This window comes from Maniola hyperantus, chromosome 3 (assembly GCF_902806685.2).
Source record: "Maniola hyperantus chromosome 3, iAphHyp1.2, whole genome shotgun sequence".
NCBI lineage: Eukaryota > Metazoa > Arthropoda > Insecta > Lepidoptera > Nymphalidae > Maniola > Maniola hyperantus.
In genome coordinates this window covers 7,471,074-7,489,982 of record NC_048538.1, presented here as the reverse complement: position 1 = coordinate 7,489,982, position 18,909 = coordinate 7,471,074, and the positions used below count along the sequence as shown (strand labels likewise).

The window sequence follows — 18,909 nt, the reverse complement described above, 5'->3', positions numbered from 1 at the left end:
GAGCCAGGCATATAGGCAGCTATTATGGCGTAAGTAGACATATCTATGCTAATTAAGAATTTTTGAAAATGCAACCCTTAGGGGTGTTGGAAATTTGTGTACGGACGAAATCGCGGGCATATGCTAGAAGGCATATTCAGTTTCAATGATGTTACAAGCTTAGCTGCACATAAGGTCAGGTTAAAGAAAACAAGGAAGCGACATGACGTCCGGAGTATTCAGCACTGTGAAGTGAAATAAAACCCAGGCAATGAGGCGCGCTGGTAAATATATACATACCACAGAAATCCTATTATTAGGAGTTCTGTGATACCTACAGTATCCATCGATTACCTATCATTCTAGTTCTTCTTCTCAACCGTTCACTCTTGACAGAGTGGTCGTGGCTATAAATTTTTAATAATATCTCTTTACTAGCTTATTCTCGCGACTTCGTTCGCGTGGACTACACATATTTCAAAACCCTATTTCACCCCCTTAGAGAATTATCAAAAATCCTTTCTTACCGGATGCCTACGTCATAATAGCTATCTGATAGATCAGTCAGTCAGTCAGTCAGTCACTTATCCTTTTATATATTATTTAGATATCAGATCGTTCTAGTATCTATAAGGTAATAATATAATGTCTCTATTTATTCTCTGGTGATACGGAACCCTAAAAATGTAGGTAGGTACCTATAGAATGTACCTATTAATGAAAAAAATCACGTTTGTTGTATGGGAGTCCCCCTAAAATTGTTCTATTTTAATTTAATTAATTATTTTTAAAGTGAATATATAACTGAATATACTGTAAATATTTCAAGCGTCTACGTGTTGCCGTTATCAATATCGAGCCCCCCTAAATATTTATTTTATTCTGTTTTTTAGAATTTGTTTTTATAGCGGCAACAGAAATACATCATCTGTGAAAATTTCAACTAACTATCACGGTTCATGAGATACAGCCTGGTGACAGACGGACAGACAGACGGACGGACAGCGGAGTCTTAGTAATAGGGTCCCGTTTTAGCCTTTGGGTACGGAACTAGCCTATGGGCGTAAACATCAGTTTTTTATATTTAGCAGTTCTTTATTATTTAATTTTATGATTTTCTTTTTTTTTATTGAAAATGTTACAATCAAAGTTTAACTCGTCTACTTATAATATGTAATCTCTAATATTATGAAGAGGTATTAGTTGTTGAGATTACCCCCTCCATAACCAATGACCTCAAAAAATTATTTAACTGTAATCATAGATAGGTTATGTATATTAATTAATATCCCCGAGTGCCATAAATTAAAATAAGTATATTATGTTATGTATCGCGGACGAAGGCTAGTAAAGAATAAACACATTGTTACATCTTACAGCATTCAATAATGATAATTACGAAGCGTACGGTGGGAAAATATTAATATGTATAAGTCATAATTATTATTATTATTTATTAATAAGACTGGTACCTATATATAAGGGACTTAAATATAACATATAAACATAAATTTTGACATTGGAAACTAATTTTATTATGACGATGAATGAACTGATATATTTTTATGAATTGATATGGTTTCGAATACGATGAATTTATGATCAAAATGATGTAAAAATAAATAAATTATTGTAATAGGAGATATAATTGGAATTAACGTATTAGACAATAAAGGCTTTTTTATTTTATTTTATTTTATTACCTATAGTGGAGATATGTACATACCTATTATGTATATTTGCCAGTAGGTAGGTACTCAGACCTATAATTTGTATGAATGTGTGATACACATTCATGTGTGATACACATTCATACACAAATAAAATATATGGATTTTGTAAGGCTACCCGTGCGAAGTCAGTGCGGTTCAGTTAGTTAACATAATCTTATAACTACAGCATTTAACTACTTAAGTAAGGGTTTGACGTCATTGTAATTTATTTATAGTATAAGAATTCAGAGGTTATCTCAATGTTTTTATTCTCGCTAAGGGCCGAAACACATAACGCAAACTGCTTATTTTTGCGGCGCCGCAACGCCAAAATCGGCAGTTGCGTTGCCGCGTTGCGGCGTCGCGAAACAGGGCATTATGGTAGGGCAACCATTTTCTCGTGATTTTTGAGTGTGGATAGACGTCTCTCTGCGATGGATCGTAATAAACTTATTGCTTATTTGTTATTAAGAAGACATTATTCTATCTTAAAAATACGGCAAAGAAGATACTGGATACATCCATTAAGTAAGGGTATGAATCCAAATGGCGAGTTCTTTTCTAAAAAATACGAAGCATTAAAGATAGACGAAAAAAAATTTGTTGCCTACTTTAGAATGAGTATATCATCATTTGAAGAGCTATTAAGCGAGTTATCAAAATATATACAGAAGAAAAAAAATAAAGGAAGAAAACCAGTTACTGCTTTGGAAATGCTGGGCTTAACTTTAAGGTAAAACAAATAGGTTTCTTATTTTTTTTTATTGATGTTTATGGCACTCGGAATCAAATGTTTAGTTTTATTTGTACCCCTGGCTTTATACACCTGTGGTACTAGCGGGGTGTCGATAAAAATTTTGCATCACTAGTGTTCATGGTTTGGGGGTACCTAGTGGTACAAAGCCAGGTTCAAATGAAACAAGACAGAATCAAATTAAGCTTTTTGCATTATACAATTTTCTTACTTTAAGAATACTTTAATAGGCCTTAAAAAATGTAATGATCAATTTAAGAAAAATCAAACTCCTCATCTTGTGAAACATAGGAAGTAGCTGACGTTTCGTCCAGTAAAAATGGTGAATTTATTGGACGTTGTTGGTTTGATGATGAGGTAGTCCTCTGTTCAGTAATCGAACTTCCAGGAGTAGAAGTGTGGTAGCCACTCTGAACCGTATTATCGTATCTCATAGTTGAATATCCTTGATTGTAACCCTGATGCTGATATTCTTGATTATAGCCGTGATGTGTATTTTGATGAATTGAAGGTTGAAGAATGTCGGTTAATATTTGAAGCACCCGACTTTGAAATATCAATGTTTGATTCTCATTTAACGATTGTAGAGATGGTAAAATCCCCTTGAAAAAATGCAAATGTCTATTCTCCGGTGTTTTTAATATTGCCAATAAATCTTCTTCAATATCATCCTTATCATCTGCCTTTCGTTTTCGTGGTTGACTTTTATAACGAGGCAATGCCGTTATTTCATTCTCAATATCTCCTTCCGCTACGCATAAACTGGAATCAGTTGCATTTTGTGAAACCTTTTTCAAAAACTGTAATTGTTTATTCAAGTGATATTCTTTAATTTTTGCAGCTCCAGCTCCTGATCGATTGGCATCTTTTAGTTTTTTTTGATATTTAGCAAAATTATCTTTTATGGCCTTCCACTTCTTGACTAAATCATTACCTGCAACAAAAAACTTCACAAGTGAAAAATAGTAATAAAGACTAAAATTCCCTAGATTCCATTTATACTACATATAAAATTTGATATAACTTTCATAAGTACTTTCGGTCCATCCAATTTCATATAAATGGCTGGCCGCCGAAAAAGAATAATTTTCTGCTTTTTCTTGACTTAGGCAAGTTAAAAACTGATTGACTTTGCCTAGAACAACCATAATGTAAAATATTTATTGAGTACTTCTTTGAAAAACTACCTGTCTATCTTTGAAAATCTATTCCTTTAGCAACACTATTACCTGCGCGGTTTGAGTTTGATTATACCTACATTTGTATTATTTTATTATTTGCCTACTAATTATTATTTCATTTTAGATTTCTAGCAACCGGCAGTGACTTTAAAACCATGCATACGAATTACTTCCGAGGAGCAAGTACAATAGCAAAAATTGTAAGGACAGTTTGTCGCGCCATATGGAAACATCTATCAAGTCAAAATATACCTCCTATAACAAAACAGGTTCTAGAAGATGTCGCTATTGAGTTTGACAAGAAAGCAAATTTTCCTAACTGCATAGGAGCTCTTGATGGTAAACATGTCCGTATTACATGTCCTGCGCACAGTGGATCACTGTTTTACAATTATAAGGGCTATAATTCAATAGTTTTATTAGCTCTTGTAGATTCTAGATATAGATTCATTTTTGTCGATATAGGAGCGTATGGCAAGGAAAGTGACTCCACCGTTTTCCAGAACTCTAAACTTTATGATTTGATTATGACACGCAAATTACCTATTCCTGTACCAAAGCCTTTACCAGGTTCTCAAAATGAAACTCCATTTGTTTTTGTAGGAGATGAAGCATTCTCAATTTCGAATAACGTCATGCGCCCTTACTCAGGAAAACATTTGTCGGTACAACAAAGAGTTTACAATTATCGACTGAGTCGTGCCCGAAGATATGTCGAGTGCGCTTTTGGCATCCTAGCCAATAAATGGCGCATATTTCATCGATCTATGAATGTGCAATACGAATTTGCGACAGACATTATCAAGGCATGTTGTGTAATGCACAACTTTGTTTTGAATCGAGATGGAGTACAAGCGACCGATGACATTATCTTTGATGATTCTGATCTGCAAATGTTGCATTTGCCCACAGCAAATGAAAATAATTTAAGCCCACATCTAATACGGAATGATTTTTGTAATTACTTTTCCAGTGATGTTGGCGCCCTAAGTTGGCAATTAAACAAAATATGAATGTTCGTATACCTACTCAGTTCAAAATACAAATAATACCTTAATACATTTGATTCAAACTATTTAACATGTTGTGAACAAACATAAAAAAGCATATATACGGTCGAACTGAGTAACCTCTTCCTTTTTTGAAGTCGGTTAAAAATGTGTATTTTATTTCTTTTCTTTCATTATTAATTATTTCACTGTTAAAATTTTCAATAAATGTGATTTACTTTTGTAAGATGTTTTATTTCTTATCTATGTACTTTTGAATAGTTTTGAATCAAGTGTCCACTCTACGACTATAAATGTTACTCTATGCACAAGAAACGTTTGAAGTGCAACCATTAAAATTATAGCTATCTCTTTCAATTGCGTTTTATTTCATATCTTTTGGTTTGCTAATCAGTAAAACTTGCAAATGTGTGCAGTTTTGGATTGCTGGGAGGTAATGATTTAAACACAGGAACAGATTTAAAACGTAAATTACTATGAACGTAACTTATCTTTAGTTTAAAATATCATTGCCTAAGACTATATGTTACTACTTACCCAGTTTTGATTTTTCGGTTGAGTTTTTTTCCTTGTAATCAACATAAACGATCTCACAAATGCTTTTCCATGCTTCTTGTTTTATAAATTTGTCTTTATAGGTTTCGTCACTAGTATCCCACAAACAACGGTGTTCCTGAACCGAAGATATAAACAGATCGACGTCAACGTCAGACATTTTAATTTTAAAACTGCTTCTCGGTTGACACGTGTTGTTTGCAAGAGTGTTAGAAACAAACTGCATCCTTGTCAACAAGTATGACGTCATAACGCTGGAATTCACGTCGTGCGTTGCGGCGCCGCACCGCTATAGCGCACTGCCGATTTCAGCGGCGCGGCGCCGCAACGCGCTTATGTGTTTCGGCCCTGAGTGCACGAATCGGGTCTATTTGCGGCGCCGCAACGCCAAAATCGGCAGTTGCGTTGCCGCGTTGCGGCGTCGCGAAACAGGGCATTATGGTAGGGCAACCATTTTCTCGTGATTTTTGAGTGTGGATAGACGTCTCTCTGCGATGGATCGTAATAAACTTATTGCTTATTTGTTATTAAGAAGACATTATTCTATCTTAAAAATACGGCAAAGAAGATACTGGATACATCCATTAAGTAAGGGTATGAATCCAAATGGCGAGTTCTTTTCTAAAAAATACGAAGCATTAAAGATAGACGAAAAAAAATTTGTTGCCTACTTTAGAATGAGTATATCATCATTTGAAGAGCTATTAAGCGAGTTATCAAAATATATACAGAAGAAAAAAAATAAAGGAAGAAAACCAGTTACTGCTTTGGAAATGCTGGGCTTAACTTTAAGGTAAAACAAATAGGTTTCTTATTTTTTTTTATTGATGTTTATGGCACTCGGAATCAAATGTTTAGTTTTATTTGTACCCCTGGCTTTATACACCTGTGGTACTAGCGGGGTGTCGATAAAAATTTTGCATCACTAGTGTTCATGGTTTGGGGGTACCTAGTGGTACAAAGCCAGGTTCAAATGAAACAAGACAGAATCAAATTAAGCTTTTTGCATTATACAATTTTCTTACTTTAAGAATACTTTAATAGGCCTTAAAAAATGTAATGATCAATTTAAGAAAAATCAAACTCCTCATCTTGTGAAACATAGGAAGTAGCTGACGTTTCGTCCAGTAAAAATGGTGAATTTATTGGACGTTGTTGGTTTGATGATGAGGTAGTCCTCTGTTCAGTAATCGAACTTCCAGGAGTAGAAGTGTGGTAGCCACTCTGAACCGTATTATCGTATCTCATAGTTGAATATCCTTGATTGTAACCCTGATGCTGATATTCTTGATTATAGCCGTGATGTGTATTTTGATGAATTGAAGGTTGAAGAATGTCGGTTAATATTTGAAGCACCCGACTTTGAAATATCAATGTTTGATTCTCATTTAACGATTGTAGAGATGGTAAAATCCCCTTGAAAAAATGCAAATGTCTATTCTCCGGTGTTTTTAATATTGCCAATAAATCTTCTTCAATATCATCCTTATCATCTGCCTTTCGTTTTCGTGGTTGACTTTTATAACGAGGCAATGCCGTTATTTCATTCTCAATATCTCCTTCCGCTACGCATAAACTGGAATCAGTTGCATTTTGTGAAACCTTTTCAAAAACTGTAATTGTTTATTCAAGTGATATTCTTTAATTTTTGCAGCTCCAGCTCCTGATCGATTGGCATCTTTTAGTTTTTTTTGATATTTAGCAAAATTATCTTTTATGGCCTTCCACTTCTTGACTAAATCATTACCTGCAACAAAAAACTTCACAAGTGAAAAATAGTAATAAAGACTAAAATTCCCTAGATTCCATTTATACTACATATAAAATTTGATATAACTTTCATAAGTACTTTCGGTCCATCCAATTTCATATAAATGGCTGGCCGCCGAAAAAGAATAATTTTCTGCTTTTTCTTGACTTAGGCAAGTTAAAAACTGATTGACTTTGCCTAGAACAACCATAATGTAAAATATTTATTGAGTACTTCTTTGAAAAACTACCTGTCTATCTTTGAAAATCTATTCCTTTAGCAACACTATTACCTGCGCGGTTTGAGTTTGATTATACCTACATTTGTATTATTTTATTATTTGCCTACTAATTATTATTTCATTTTAGATTTCTAGCAACCGGCAGTGACTTTAAAACCATGCATACGAATTACTTCCGAGGAGCAAGTACAATAGCAAAAATTGTAAGGACAGTTTGTCGCGCCATATGGAAACATCTATCAAGTCAAAATATACCTCCTATAACAAAACAGGTTCTAGAAGATGTCGCTATTGAGTTTGACAAGAAAGCAAATTTTCCTAACTGCATAGGAGCTCTTGATGGTAAACATGTCCGTATTACATGTCCTGCGCACAGTGGATCACTGTTTTACAATTATAAGGGCTATAATTCAATAGTTTTATTAGCTCTTGTAGATTCTAGATATAGATTCATTTTTGTCGATATAGGAGCGTATGGCAAGGAAAGTGACTCCACCGTTTTCCAGAACTCTAAACTTTATGATTTGATTATGACACGCAAATTACCTATTCCTGTACCAAAGCCTTTACCAGGTTCTCAAAATGAAACTCCATTTGTTTTTGTAGGAGATGAAGCATTCTCAATTTCGAATAACGTCATGCGCCCTTACTCAGGAAAACATTTGTCGGTACAACAAAGAGTTTACAATTATCGACTGAGTCGTGCCCGAAGATATGTCGAGTGCGCTTTTGGCATCCTAGCCAATAAATGGCGCATATTTCATCGATCTATGAATGTGCAATACGAATTTGCGACAGACATTATCAAGGCATGTTGTGTAATGCACAACTTTGTTTTGAATCGAGATGGAGTACAAGCGACCGATGACATTATCTTTGATGATTCTGATCTGCAAATGTTGCATTTGCCCACAGCAAATGAAAATAATTTAAGCCCACATCTAATACGGAATGATTTTTGTAATTACTTTTCCAGTGATGTTGGCGCCCTAAGTTGGCAATTAAACAAAATATGAATGTTCGTATACCTACTCAGTTCAAAATACAAATAATACCTTAATACATTTGATTCAAACTATTTAACATGTTGTGAACAAACATAAAAAAAGCATATATACGGTCGAACTGAGTAACCTCTTCCTTTTTTGAAGTCGGTTAAAAATGTGTATTTTATTTCTTTTCTTTCATTATTAATTATTTCACTGTTAAAATTTTCAATAAATGTGATTTACTTTTGTAAGATGTTTTATTTCTTATCTATGTACTTTTGAATAGTTTTGAATCAAGTGTCCACTCTACGACTATAAATGTTACTCTATGCACAAGAAACGTTTGAAGTGCAACCATTAAAATTATAGCTATCTCTTTCAATTGCGTTTTATTTCATATCTTTTGGTTTGCTAATCAGTAAAACTTGCAAATGTGTGCAGTTTTGGATTGCTGGGAGGTAATGATTTAAACACAGGAACAGATTTAAAACGTAAATTACTATGAACGTAACTTATCTTTAGTTTAAAATATCATTGCCTAAGACTATATGTTACTACTTACCCAGTTTTGATTTTTCGGTTGAGTTTTTTTTCCTTGTAATCAACATAAACGATCTCACAAATGCTTTTCCATGCTTCTTGTTTATAAATTTGTCTTTATAGGTTTCGTCACTAGTATCCCACAAACAACGGTGTTCCTGAACCGAAGATATAAACAGATCGACGTCAACGTCAGACATTTTAATTTTAAAACTGCTTCTCGGTTGACACGTGTTGTTTGCAAGAGTGTTAGAAACAAACTGCATCCTTGTCAACAAGTATGACGTCATAACGCTGGAATTCACGTCGTGCGTTGCGGCGCCGCACCGCTATAGCGCACTGCCGATTTCAGCGGCGCGGCGCCGCAACGCGCTTATGTGTTTCGGCCCTGAGTGCACGAATCGGGTCTATTTCAGTACCCGTACCTATACGCTTTATCTTGCCACGTGAAATTATCGTATGATGTTGCTTATTAAATGAGTTACTCAGTACTTAGGTAACATTCTTATATATTATCAAGCTGATGAAATGTTTTATTCTTATTAAAACATGGTCTCAAGAGCAAAGGGCCTGTGTCATTTCTTAAAACACGCGATCACTGAATGGCATTACCTATTTAGCTGCTAATAATAAAACTTTAACTATTAAGGCGAGTCACCGAGGCTAAGCGGAAAAAACTGGTTTGCTAGATCAAATGTTTTAGGTATTTACTATTAAATAATGGCTTTGCTAAAAATATACAATATACCTAAAGACATTGTCTAAAGAATGTGCTGCTTTGATACACAATAGGAAGTACTTCACTCGATCAAATAAAATCTTGAAATAAGCCGAAATAAAAGTCTAAAACGAATTATTTAATACTAAAATTTCTGACTTAGCAAATAATTTTTATATGGAATTATTTGTCTTTAAGTACTACAGTGAACCTGCTAAATTTTGGTTTTTAACAGGACTTCTATAATTTATTAAGTAAATTCAAATTTCACGTTAGAAACACAGAATTTGAACGTTGCCAAGCGGTTTACTTCAAAGCCGCGCTGCCCGCCTCGGTGACTCGCCTTAAGTAGGTACTTACCTTTAAGTCAATGAGGAGAAAGATGGATAATCTCAGCTTCCAGTATGTTATTGTACGCACTTTTAGAACATAGAGAACTATTTCAATATTACTATTTTAAGTAGATACATACTTATTTTAAAACTAGCTGATGAACGCGACTTCGTCCTCGTGGATTTAGGTTAAGACCTAAGAAGAATCCCGTAGGAACTCTTTGATTTTCCGGGATAAAATGTAGCCTATGTTACTCTCCAGGTCTTTAACTATATCCATGCAAAAAAACCGGCCAAGTGCGTGTCAGGCTCGCGCAACAAGGGTTCCGTACTACAGTCGTATTTTTTCGACATTTTGCACAATAATTCAAAAACTATGATGCATAAAAATAAATAAAAATCTGTTTTAGAATGTATAGATGAAGACCTTTCATATGATACCCCACTTGATACAGTTATCTCTCTTCGAAAGTTGAAAATACTAATTATTAGTTTGTGACCACAATTTAATTTTTTTTGTGTGATGTAACCACAAATTCACGGTTTTCAAACAGACAGACAGACAGACAGACAGACAGACAGACAGACAGACAGACAGACAGACAGACAGACAGACATACAGACAACGTAAGTAGGTATAAGTACCTATAGATTTTAAGATTTCGACGTCGTCGCATTGGGGCGTGAAACGACCTCGGATAACCATCTTCTGTTCAATTAAATTAATGTAAAGTATAGGTACAAATCACGAAGGCTAGAATAAAGTGACATATTTATATTGTAAACTAGCTGCCCAGGCGAACTTCGTACCGCCTAACAGTTGATCCAAGGTTTCAGGATTATTTTTTAATTTTTTTCTCCGTAAGAAGTTAAGAACCATCCCCGCAGTGGAGTGCAGGTCATAGAGGCATAAATGCACTGCTTACCCCAGTTGTAATAGCTCAATGCATATTTTTCATTATGACCTGCATGTAAACAGGTTCCTACCTAACTAATGCCTACCCTGGCTTCGAACACTGTGCACGCCACTGCATCCCCGTACTTCAAGGAATATTATGAAATAAGAATTAGCGAAATCGGTTCAGCTGTTCTCGAGATTTGCGATCAGCAACACATTTAGCGATTCATTTTTATATATAGAGAAGATATAATATGCTTGTTAAATAGTTGATACGTTGCACTTTAAAATCGCGTGTTTTTATCTTCTTCGTATTTGGCACAACTGTCTGAACTCTGAAGCTCCGAAAGGCCACATCTACAGGACGTGAAAGTGGACCGAATGATAATTTTGCTTTGTATTTAAAGGCGATACAAAAAGTAAGTAATCCGTAGGAGACAAAGAAGTAAGAATTGACGTAAGTACTTTTTTGTTATTCAAAAAATCTACCTAAGTACAAGCATACAAATAGAATGTTATTCAGTAGATTTTGCTCAATTTGGACAAAAGAAAAATAAGGATATTATTGCTATCCGATGATAAACAGTTGGTTAAATAAATCGTATGATTTAAATAATATAAAACTATTACCTACTATTAAAATACATGCAGCAGAAAGAAGAATAAAACATTAAAAAATTCTTTGACAACCTACTATACTACTCTGGCATACCTATTTTTGTCTGTAGTTTTAAAACTATGTAGTTATTTTTAGGTATAACTGACAAACTACAGACATAGATAGACCTAATTACATCAAGTTTGATTGGTAAGTCTGTGTCAGTTAGGTACTCTGGTTCTCCTACGGATCTTCTCATTTCTGATTTGACCATGTAGAGAAACCCAAGTACAACTCTCTCCATCGCCCGCCGAGTGATTCAAATTTCTTATGAAGCCCATAGTTGAATCCATACGTCATCACTAGCAACACGCACTGTTTGAAAACCTTGGTTTTCAAGCACTTAAGGATTTTTGGACGAAAAGACATCTCGAAGCTGCCCAGCCGAAATTGATTCGGCGGCTAAACTCTTTCGAAATTTGACCGACCTAGCTGGATTGTGTGTCCCAGGTACACATACTCGTCTACAATTTCGAGCGCAGAGCTCTTACTGGATGGGACGGGACATGAAGAAGACAATATGTCACATGAACTACAAAAGAAGTTCCAATTTCATTAATTAGCATTTTTAGTTTGTTTACACCTTAGAAATCTACTATGTATTACACTATTACCTACCTATACTAATTTTATTTTATTTATAAGCTTTATGGTGCCTATTCAATTATTGGTAACTAACTGACGCCCGCGACTTCGTCCGCGTGGATTTAGTTTTTTAACAATCCCGTGGGAACTCTTTGGTTTTCCGGGATAAAAAGTAGCCTATGTCACTCTCCAGATTTTTGACTATGCTCATGCAAAAAATCACGTCAATCCGTGGCTCCGTTGCGACGTGATTGAAGGACAGACCAACAAACAAACACACTTTCGCATTTATAATAAGGGTACTGAACAGGAAATGAAGTAGATACGGGAGCAATTTAAGCATCGTTTCATGAGCATTAATTAGGTACTATAACGATTACAATGAAGCTATACGCGTCAAGCGTTTGCCTATAATGAATATTTAAAAAACCTACTTGATGATTACCTATAGACCTTACTTAAGTCTGTATTTAAAGTTTTTATAGTGGCTTAGGTTTTGATTTCTAGCGCGATACATACCTACCTACTGTCTTATCAGTTGGATCTAATAACTTTGACCTAACCTAGTTAGGACGATTACGCACTGCACTTACGTCATCCGAGTTCTCTCCGTCATCCGTGAGAATACCAGCGATTATCTACGACATAATGCTAAAGCTATGTCATAAGCTCCCATACAAAACAAAATGGAACCAATTTTAACGGACTCGGATCGGATGAGTGCGTAACCGCCGTTACTCTATATCGTCCAAGCTCTATGCATTCCTTTATTTTAACGTTAAATAAAGTTCACTAGATACTTTCGTGGATCTTCTTGCATCAAAAATATAAAATGATCTTTCTGTTGGAAAAGGTCCTACCACCTATCGTAACTCGTATCTAAGCTTACACCTTGGAGGCGGTGTCGATGTCGACTGTCGACTGCTCAACCTTGAATCATGACGTCTCTAGACTCTACTTGCATAATATAATATTACAAAATGAACTCTATGATTTGAAGCAAAGGATCGATGGTTCTGTAGTATGTATTTCTAGTTCTACCTAACACATAGCAATGTGTCTCACGGAACGTATACCTGATTCACGCGATCAGTCGCACGGTTTACACCCACGCATACTTCGCAGTGTCTGAACTTGCCCTAAATTACGACATAATAATATTATATCATTATGTATGCGACAGTAAAAAAGCTAAAACTTGTTTTAATTAATATAAACTAAGTAGGCAAATAGCAAAAAATTGCGCGGCGTTAGCGTGTTGAAACTTGTAAATAACACCTCTGACATTTATTAGACATAATGTATTATGTTATTCAAATCATAGAAGGAATGTTATACCTATTTAGATAACATTACATGGGGGCGATATGGACCATGCATCGATGTGGGCCATGGCCCGGACGCGGGGGCGGGCGGCGCACCGCGCAAGCTGCTCGTCGCGCTCATCTTTGGGCGATGAGCGCGTTTCATAATAAGTAATTATTTTTACTATTTATTAATTACTGCTTTTTAACTCGACTTGCCTAATAAAATTAAATTGCTGACCATAAAAACTAAATTCATTGTTTGATTATGTGACACAACAATACAAACTTTCTTACTATAAAGCACGCAGCGATGTGATCGCAATTCGCACTCTCTTCGTTTCTGTTTTTTTTTTTCAATTACCTATATATATTTATATCTAATAATAAAATTGTAAGTTGTCGCTTTAGTCTTATTATAACAATTTATTCTAATCTGTATAATATTAGGTATAATCTAGCACCTATTCTGTGTAAATAATAAAAAACAATGGCTCGCTGCGCTCGCGCTCGCGTTCATAGTGCATTTATGATTATTTTTCCACTTTGTTGGTTTCAGTTTGATATCTTCTATTCTAGTGGCCGTGCACTGCTGTAGGCTGCGACAAACTGCAGTGCAGAACGTTAGTTTTTCCGTACTCAAAAGAATGAAAAAAATTCTACGTTCCATTACATCTACTCACAGAATGATGGAATAAGTATTCAATCATTCCTAGTTCATCCTTTCTCAATTGCAAAATTCGTTTATTAAGTAAATATGTTCTTTTCTAGTTAAATATGAGGCGGCAAGCGCAAAATCACTACTGTGACTAGGATCAGATCGAATGGGAGTTGTAACATAAATAAATACTTACTTACTAGGTATCTACGAACCTGGGTTTGTATAAGAATATGGGGTTATTGAACTACGACGGAATTTAATTCAGTCAGGACTCAGGCACGCACTAACTCTCAATGTAGGCAGGTATGCGATTCAAGTGCAACATGTTCAAAGTAGGCAACAACATTTGCGCTTACTTTTTCCTGGGAGAAGCGTTTCAGGTCGATCAGCTTTTGATACTGGCGTAGAGCCCGCATGTAGAGCCGCACGGGCAAATCGGCCGGGAGCGAGACGGTTTCCGCGCCCCTCGACGCCACTCCCGTACCACTCATGGCCAGCACACAACACACAAACACTTTTTACTCACAAGTACATCCAATCATGCCAACGTGGGGTCCCTAGCGCGATTTGCGCGTCCGAAGTGAACGTCGGTTCCACGCAACACTGACGTACGTACGCCCCGCGCATGCGTATTGCGTACCCGATCTACCGAGTTTGCAAAAAGAAACTTCACAACTGGTAGTTAGTACCCACGCTCGAGTGACTTTCCCAACACCGTCCGACAGGCCACCGACCTGACCCGCTTTTACTATAAATAAATACACTGGAATTGTACGACTACTAAGTATAAGTAGCCACTACAGTAGAGGCCAATTCATTAACTCTTAATTCATGCGATACCACAGAGCTTTCGTGACGCTCCTCGTTAGAACTACAATACAGTCGTTAGAGGCGAGGCGACGACGCGACCACGCTGTTTGTTTACTGATCAGACGATAAAACCTTTTAGGAAGGCCTACCGCATTTGGCAGATAATATTGGACAAATATTCAGAACACTAGGTACGAGTAGGTATACCTAGTAGATACGCGGCAGGTCGAGATCGCAATCGGGGTATGAGGCGGGGGACGGACGCCCCGCACACTCGCATGTCACCCGCGCTATCTCGCACTTGGTTAGTGCAGGGGCTGTGCAGGGGTGGGGACGCCCCGCACACCGATTGCCATCTCAACCTGTCGCGTACTATAAGGTTCTGTATGAAAAGTATAGTCTTCTCGGAGGTGTTTAGACTCTGTGAAATGTTTTGCTGGACATAAATACACTGCAATGATTAGTTCAAGTTCATCTTCTCCGACGCCTTTACGAGGATGGAACTGTATCTTTGTGGACGGATGACGTTTTATCAAAAAGTTCTCCAAGGATGCATAAATTAATTACTTATTATATACCTACTTAACCGATTTTGTTCAGTACCTACCTACTACAGACGCATTACTTTTGAAAACTGGACGGATTCCGCAGGCTGTGCCGCTGGCTATTAGATATTCAAGTTTATCACGTTACGATACGGTTACGATTAAAAACTGCTGGTAGTAAATGAAAGATCTCAGTTTAAGAATCCCCAAATATGTTTTACCCTTGTTTTACCTATTAGTAATGATAGGTAGGTAGGACTTTACAAAATAATATTACCTCTCTATTTAGCTGATGATAAAATAAAGTTAATGGGTTTAGTAAAACTATGTAAGAAAAGTAAACAATAAGCAACAATACAAATTAGGTTCCTTGTAAAACAAATTAAAAAGAAACATAGTACCTACCTCAATTGTGAGGGTGGATTTGAAATTATATTAACTAGGTACTAAATTAAAATAACAAATTGTTAAAGTAAAATATGTTATGTGAGTTGTAGATAAAGAAAGGTATACCTAATCGGCCCCAATCGGGGCCGATTCTCTAGTACACAATCTCTAAACTAAACTAAATTAACAGGTCTAAATCTAGTGCTTTCCTTTTCCGCAAGCAACAATATGAAAGGGATAGCAATAGATTTAGACGTGATATTTTAGTTTAGTTTAGAGATTGTGTACAAATATGAACTAGCCACAGTGCCGAACAAACGAATAAGTACCTATTGTAAATATGTTTTCTCTGTAAGTGAATTTTGTAATTCTTTGAGAGAAATAAATAATTCTTTAACCTGAACATTTCACGCCTTTATCCAACAGGTAAACCAATACCTAATGAAACCATTAACGTTAACTTACAGAACAACGGGATATGAATCATTGTGACACTGACTAAGCATTGCTTTAAATACCAGCTATCAATTGCCATTCGCTAATTTAAAGATGTAGGTAGTAGGTACCTATTTGCATTTTGCACAGTAATAAATTGTAATTTACTTACAGAGAAGCAGAGATGCTTTGTCAACATAACCTCTCTTGAAACGCATTCGCCGACGCAAAAGTTCTGTTCTTTGAAGTCACTAATTAACTTATTGTTGTTTCTCGAATTAACAGAGCAAATTAAACATTACAGTATGCACAAAATTAAGACGCACCAATTTCTGAACGCTTAAATAACCTGAAAAGATGAACCGCTTTGTATTAAAAGTTAAAACCCGTTTGTAGTTTGTACCCTTCCCCCGCGACGGTGGCGTCCCGTTTACTATAGCGGTATTATATGGTTAATGGTATATATAGAGATAGATAGAGAGTGCTTTGTGGGAGATGCTAGCTAGCCAGATGGCCCCTATCCTGCCAAAATGGGCGCTATTCCTTGACATGTAAAGGTTATGTCACGGCTCTATTGGCCTTGTTGATGCTGCATTCGAACACTTCCGACGAAAGGGAACGATCGATCTGAAGTTTTATCTAATCTTCCATTGATACGGTTACCATAATGCGTCGGTGCGGGTAGGTCAAGGATGCGGACGTCAGAGGCTTAGATAATGATGGTAACGAGAAAGTGACAATAGAGTCATTAAGATAAAAGTTCAAAAGGAAATGAAAGTAAATGCATTAAGTTTCAAACGGTTCTAGCTAGTCATGTACCTACCTAACTACCTACCTATTTAAAAAATTTAGGATTCCGTAGGTACCCAAAGAGTAGATAGCTCTTCTTCTTATCTATACATACATATAATGTGTCTGACTGTCCGTCTGTACATCCGTAGGGCGATTGTCTAAAACCTGCATCAATCATTATTACAATCTCAATTGTTCTGATTGGCTGAATTTGTGCGATTCTTGTTGCAAAAATGCATTGTGGTCAATAGTGAGCGAGCATTAACCAATCAGAGATGATTGCGATCGTGACATTGTAGCTGTCAAACAACCGCGGTAGGGCCACTGTATGTCACTTGTCACTGTTTGCATAATATTTTGTGTAGAATGTTGTCAATACAAAGCTGAATATTGAATTATGAATTCAATTATTTGTTATGCAAGGCTGCAATGCAAAGTTGGTATTTTGGCGCGAGAGTTTGTATTGAATTCCGAGCCAGCGAAGGATTCTAAGTGATTCTAAGGTTGAACCGTTGAACCACGAGCGAAATCAATGATCATAATATACAAGCCAGATATCAATAATAACAACCCAGATACTTAGGGGGAGTCCGGGACAGTATACCCGCCTTCCACTAAAGTGCTCATAAATCTTTATATACTTAAAAATCGCTATTTTCTATAAATTGTATCTTAAGCTGCACTATTTAGCTATATTTTCTCTTAATAAAGTTTGATACATCATTAATAGTTTATGAGTAATTAACGATTTCTACCAAAGTGACATTCGGCTAATATCTCCCGCCTGGGTGGGAGACTTGACCCCCCAAGTGGGGAGCCTTTACCCGGGTACAAAATAGGCAAAATAATCATTACAAATTATAATTCTATAAAAAAATTTAATCATAAAAATATGACACATAGTATTTTGTAGTACTTAAATGAGAATTCCTTTTTTAATTGGAGCAATTAATACAAATAAACTGCTCCTCATCATGTCTTTATCATATTTGGACAGTCCTAACGGATTTTATGGTCATAAGTCTCATGTCCATAACTTTCTCTTCTCCACAGCTGAAACAAAACTAATTATCAATATCATCTCCCATGGACTATCAGAGCTACTCATACTTGGGTTCTTCGTCAGGGTCTGTCTAACCGTCACTTGACTGTAAAACTTGTCTTTTTCAATGGTCTTTTTATTGTCTTTTTCTCTTTGCTTTACCTTTTTGTTTTTTAAGTCATTTTAATTTTCTTATTTTTTGGTGCATGATCATCTATATCATCATCTAGGTCTAGTCTTTCTGGCGTTTTTTTTTTTAAATTTTAGTTTTTCTGGGCTGTCTACCACGACGAAGGAGCAGCCTTTGGAATTGAACAAATCATTTGTGGTACAACTATTTTTGGTCTATGTCGTAAATATCAGAATCTACCGTTGTCACATCCAGATTTTGAGATGTAGAAGCTACCTCTTCTGATTGTCTTAATATTGCAATTGGTTGCTCAGATTTTTTCCTCAGTCAAAATTGATGGTGAATTGGCTCAAGACGCCGCAGATTAATTCATGAATACTAATGCTGATGTTAAGGGCTCTGACTGACGTTGTACAGTAGATGATGAAGGTAATGAAGGAAGGCAGGACGATCGTGGTTACATCTGGAGGTAATACAAAAATATTGTTGCCGGAGAAACAACGGGCGAGATTACCCGGGGAAAGTCTCCTCCCGACGCCAGGGTAATGTCTCCCACCCCACACAAATCTATCAGTTATTACATTTTTATAAAAAACTATGACACTAAGGGCCGGTTGTTTCAACAAACTTTGACGGACACGTAACCTTTAAATATGGCGCTAACGAACGTAAGTAAAGAAAAAGCGTTGATTCAGCATCTATTAGCGCTAACGTTCGTTAAAAAGTTACGTTTACGTTAACCAGTGCTGGCGCCATTGGTGATCGTCAAATCAGTTCGTAACTTCATACTTCTTACAAACGGAATATTTTATTTACAAATTATAATGAAATCAATTTAATTCAATGCTTTTAATGGTAGTTTTTTTGAAGATGAAAGAGAATTTGTAAGAAAGAAAAAGTG

At 36.0% G+C, this 18,909-nt stretch overlaps 3 protein-coding genes and 2 long non-coding RNA genes across 6 annotated transcripts in view; 2 read left to right on the top strand and 3 right to left on the bottom strand.

Moving 5' to 3' along the window:
• Positions 1-18,909, bottom strand: part of IP3K1 (inositol-trisphosphate 3-kinase-like protein) — a 67,238-nt gene that overhangs the window by 14,636 nt on the left and 33,693 nt on the right. Inside the window, exon 1 of one of the 2 annotated variants that reach the window (XM_034984723.2) lies at positions 14,224-14,481. The exons of the other annotated variant lie outside the window; for it this stretch is intronic. Coding sequence (XP_034840614.1) covers positions 14,224-14,358 — 135 coding nt within the window. The 5' untranslated portion in view covers positions 14,359-14,481. Of the gene's footprint in view, positions 1-14,223; positions 14,482-18,909 lie in introns of those variants that run through there. 2 annotated transcript variants of the gene reach the window in all.
• Positions 1,973-4,858, top strand: LOC117996618 (uncharacterized). The gene is made up of 2 exons (XM_034984726.2): positions 1,973-2,424; positions 3,751-4,858. The coding sequence occupies exons 1-2, from the start codon at positions 2,126-2,128 to the stop codon at positions 4,637-4,639; spliced, it is 1,188 nt and encodes a 395-aa protein (XP_034840617.1). The 5' UTR covers positions 1,973-2,125; the 3' UTR covers positions 4,640-4,858.
• On the bottom strand, positions 2,439-5,312 carry LOC117996625 (uncharacterized). The gene is made up of 2 exons (XR_011238410.1): positions 5,174-5,312; positions 2,439-3,379 (listed from the first exon to the last, which is right to left on the bottom strand). It is a non-coding gene; the product is annotated as an uncharacterized lncRNA (long non-coding RNA).
• On the top strand, positions 5,568-8,422 carry LOC117996619 (uncharacterized). Its single transcript, XM_034984728.2, has 2 exons — positions 5,568-5,984; positions 7,310-8,422. Exons 1-2 carry the CDS (start codon positions 5,686-5,688, stop codon positions 8,196-8,198), a joined length of 1,188 nt encoding a protein of 395 aa, XP_034840619.1. The 5' UTR covers positions 5,568-5,685; the 3' UTR covers positions 8,199-8,422.
• Positions 5,999-9,036, bottom strand: LOC138404477 (uncharacterized). The gene is made up of 2 exons (XR_011238408.1): positions 8,734-9,036; positions 5,999-6,938 (listed from the first exon to the last, which is right to left on the bottom strand). It is a non-coding gene; the product is annotated as an uncharacterized lncRNA (long non-coding RNA).

Coding starts and splice junctions, on each gene's coding strand:
- LOC117996619 (XM_034984728.2), top strand. CDS start 5,686: ATGGATCGTAATAAACTTATTGCTTATTTGTTATTAAGAAGACATTAT. Junction 5,985..7,309: donor ATGCTGGGCTTAACTTTAAG/GTAAAACAAATA, acceptor ATTTCATTTTAG/ATTTCTAGCAACCGGCAGTG.
- LOC117996618 (XM_034984726.2), top strand. CDS start 2,126: ATGGATCGTAATAAACTTATTGCTTATTTGTTATTAAGAAGACATTAT. Junction 2,425..3,750: donor ATGCTGGGCTTAACTTTAAG/GTAAAACAAATA, acceptor ATTTCATTTTAG/ATTTCTAGCAACCGGCAGTG.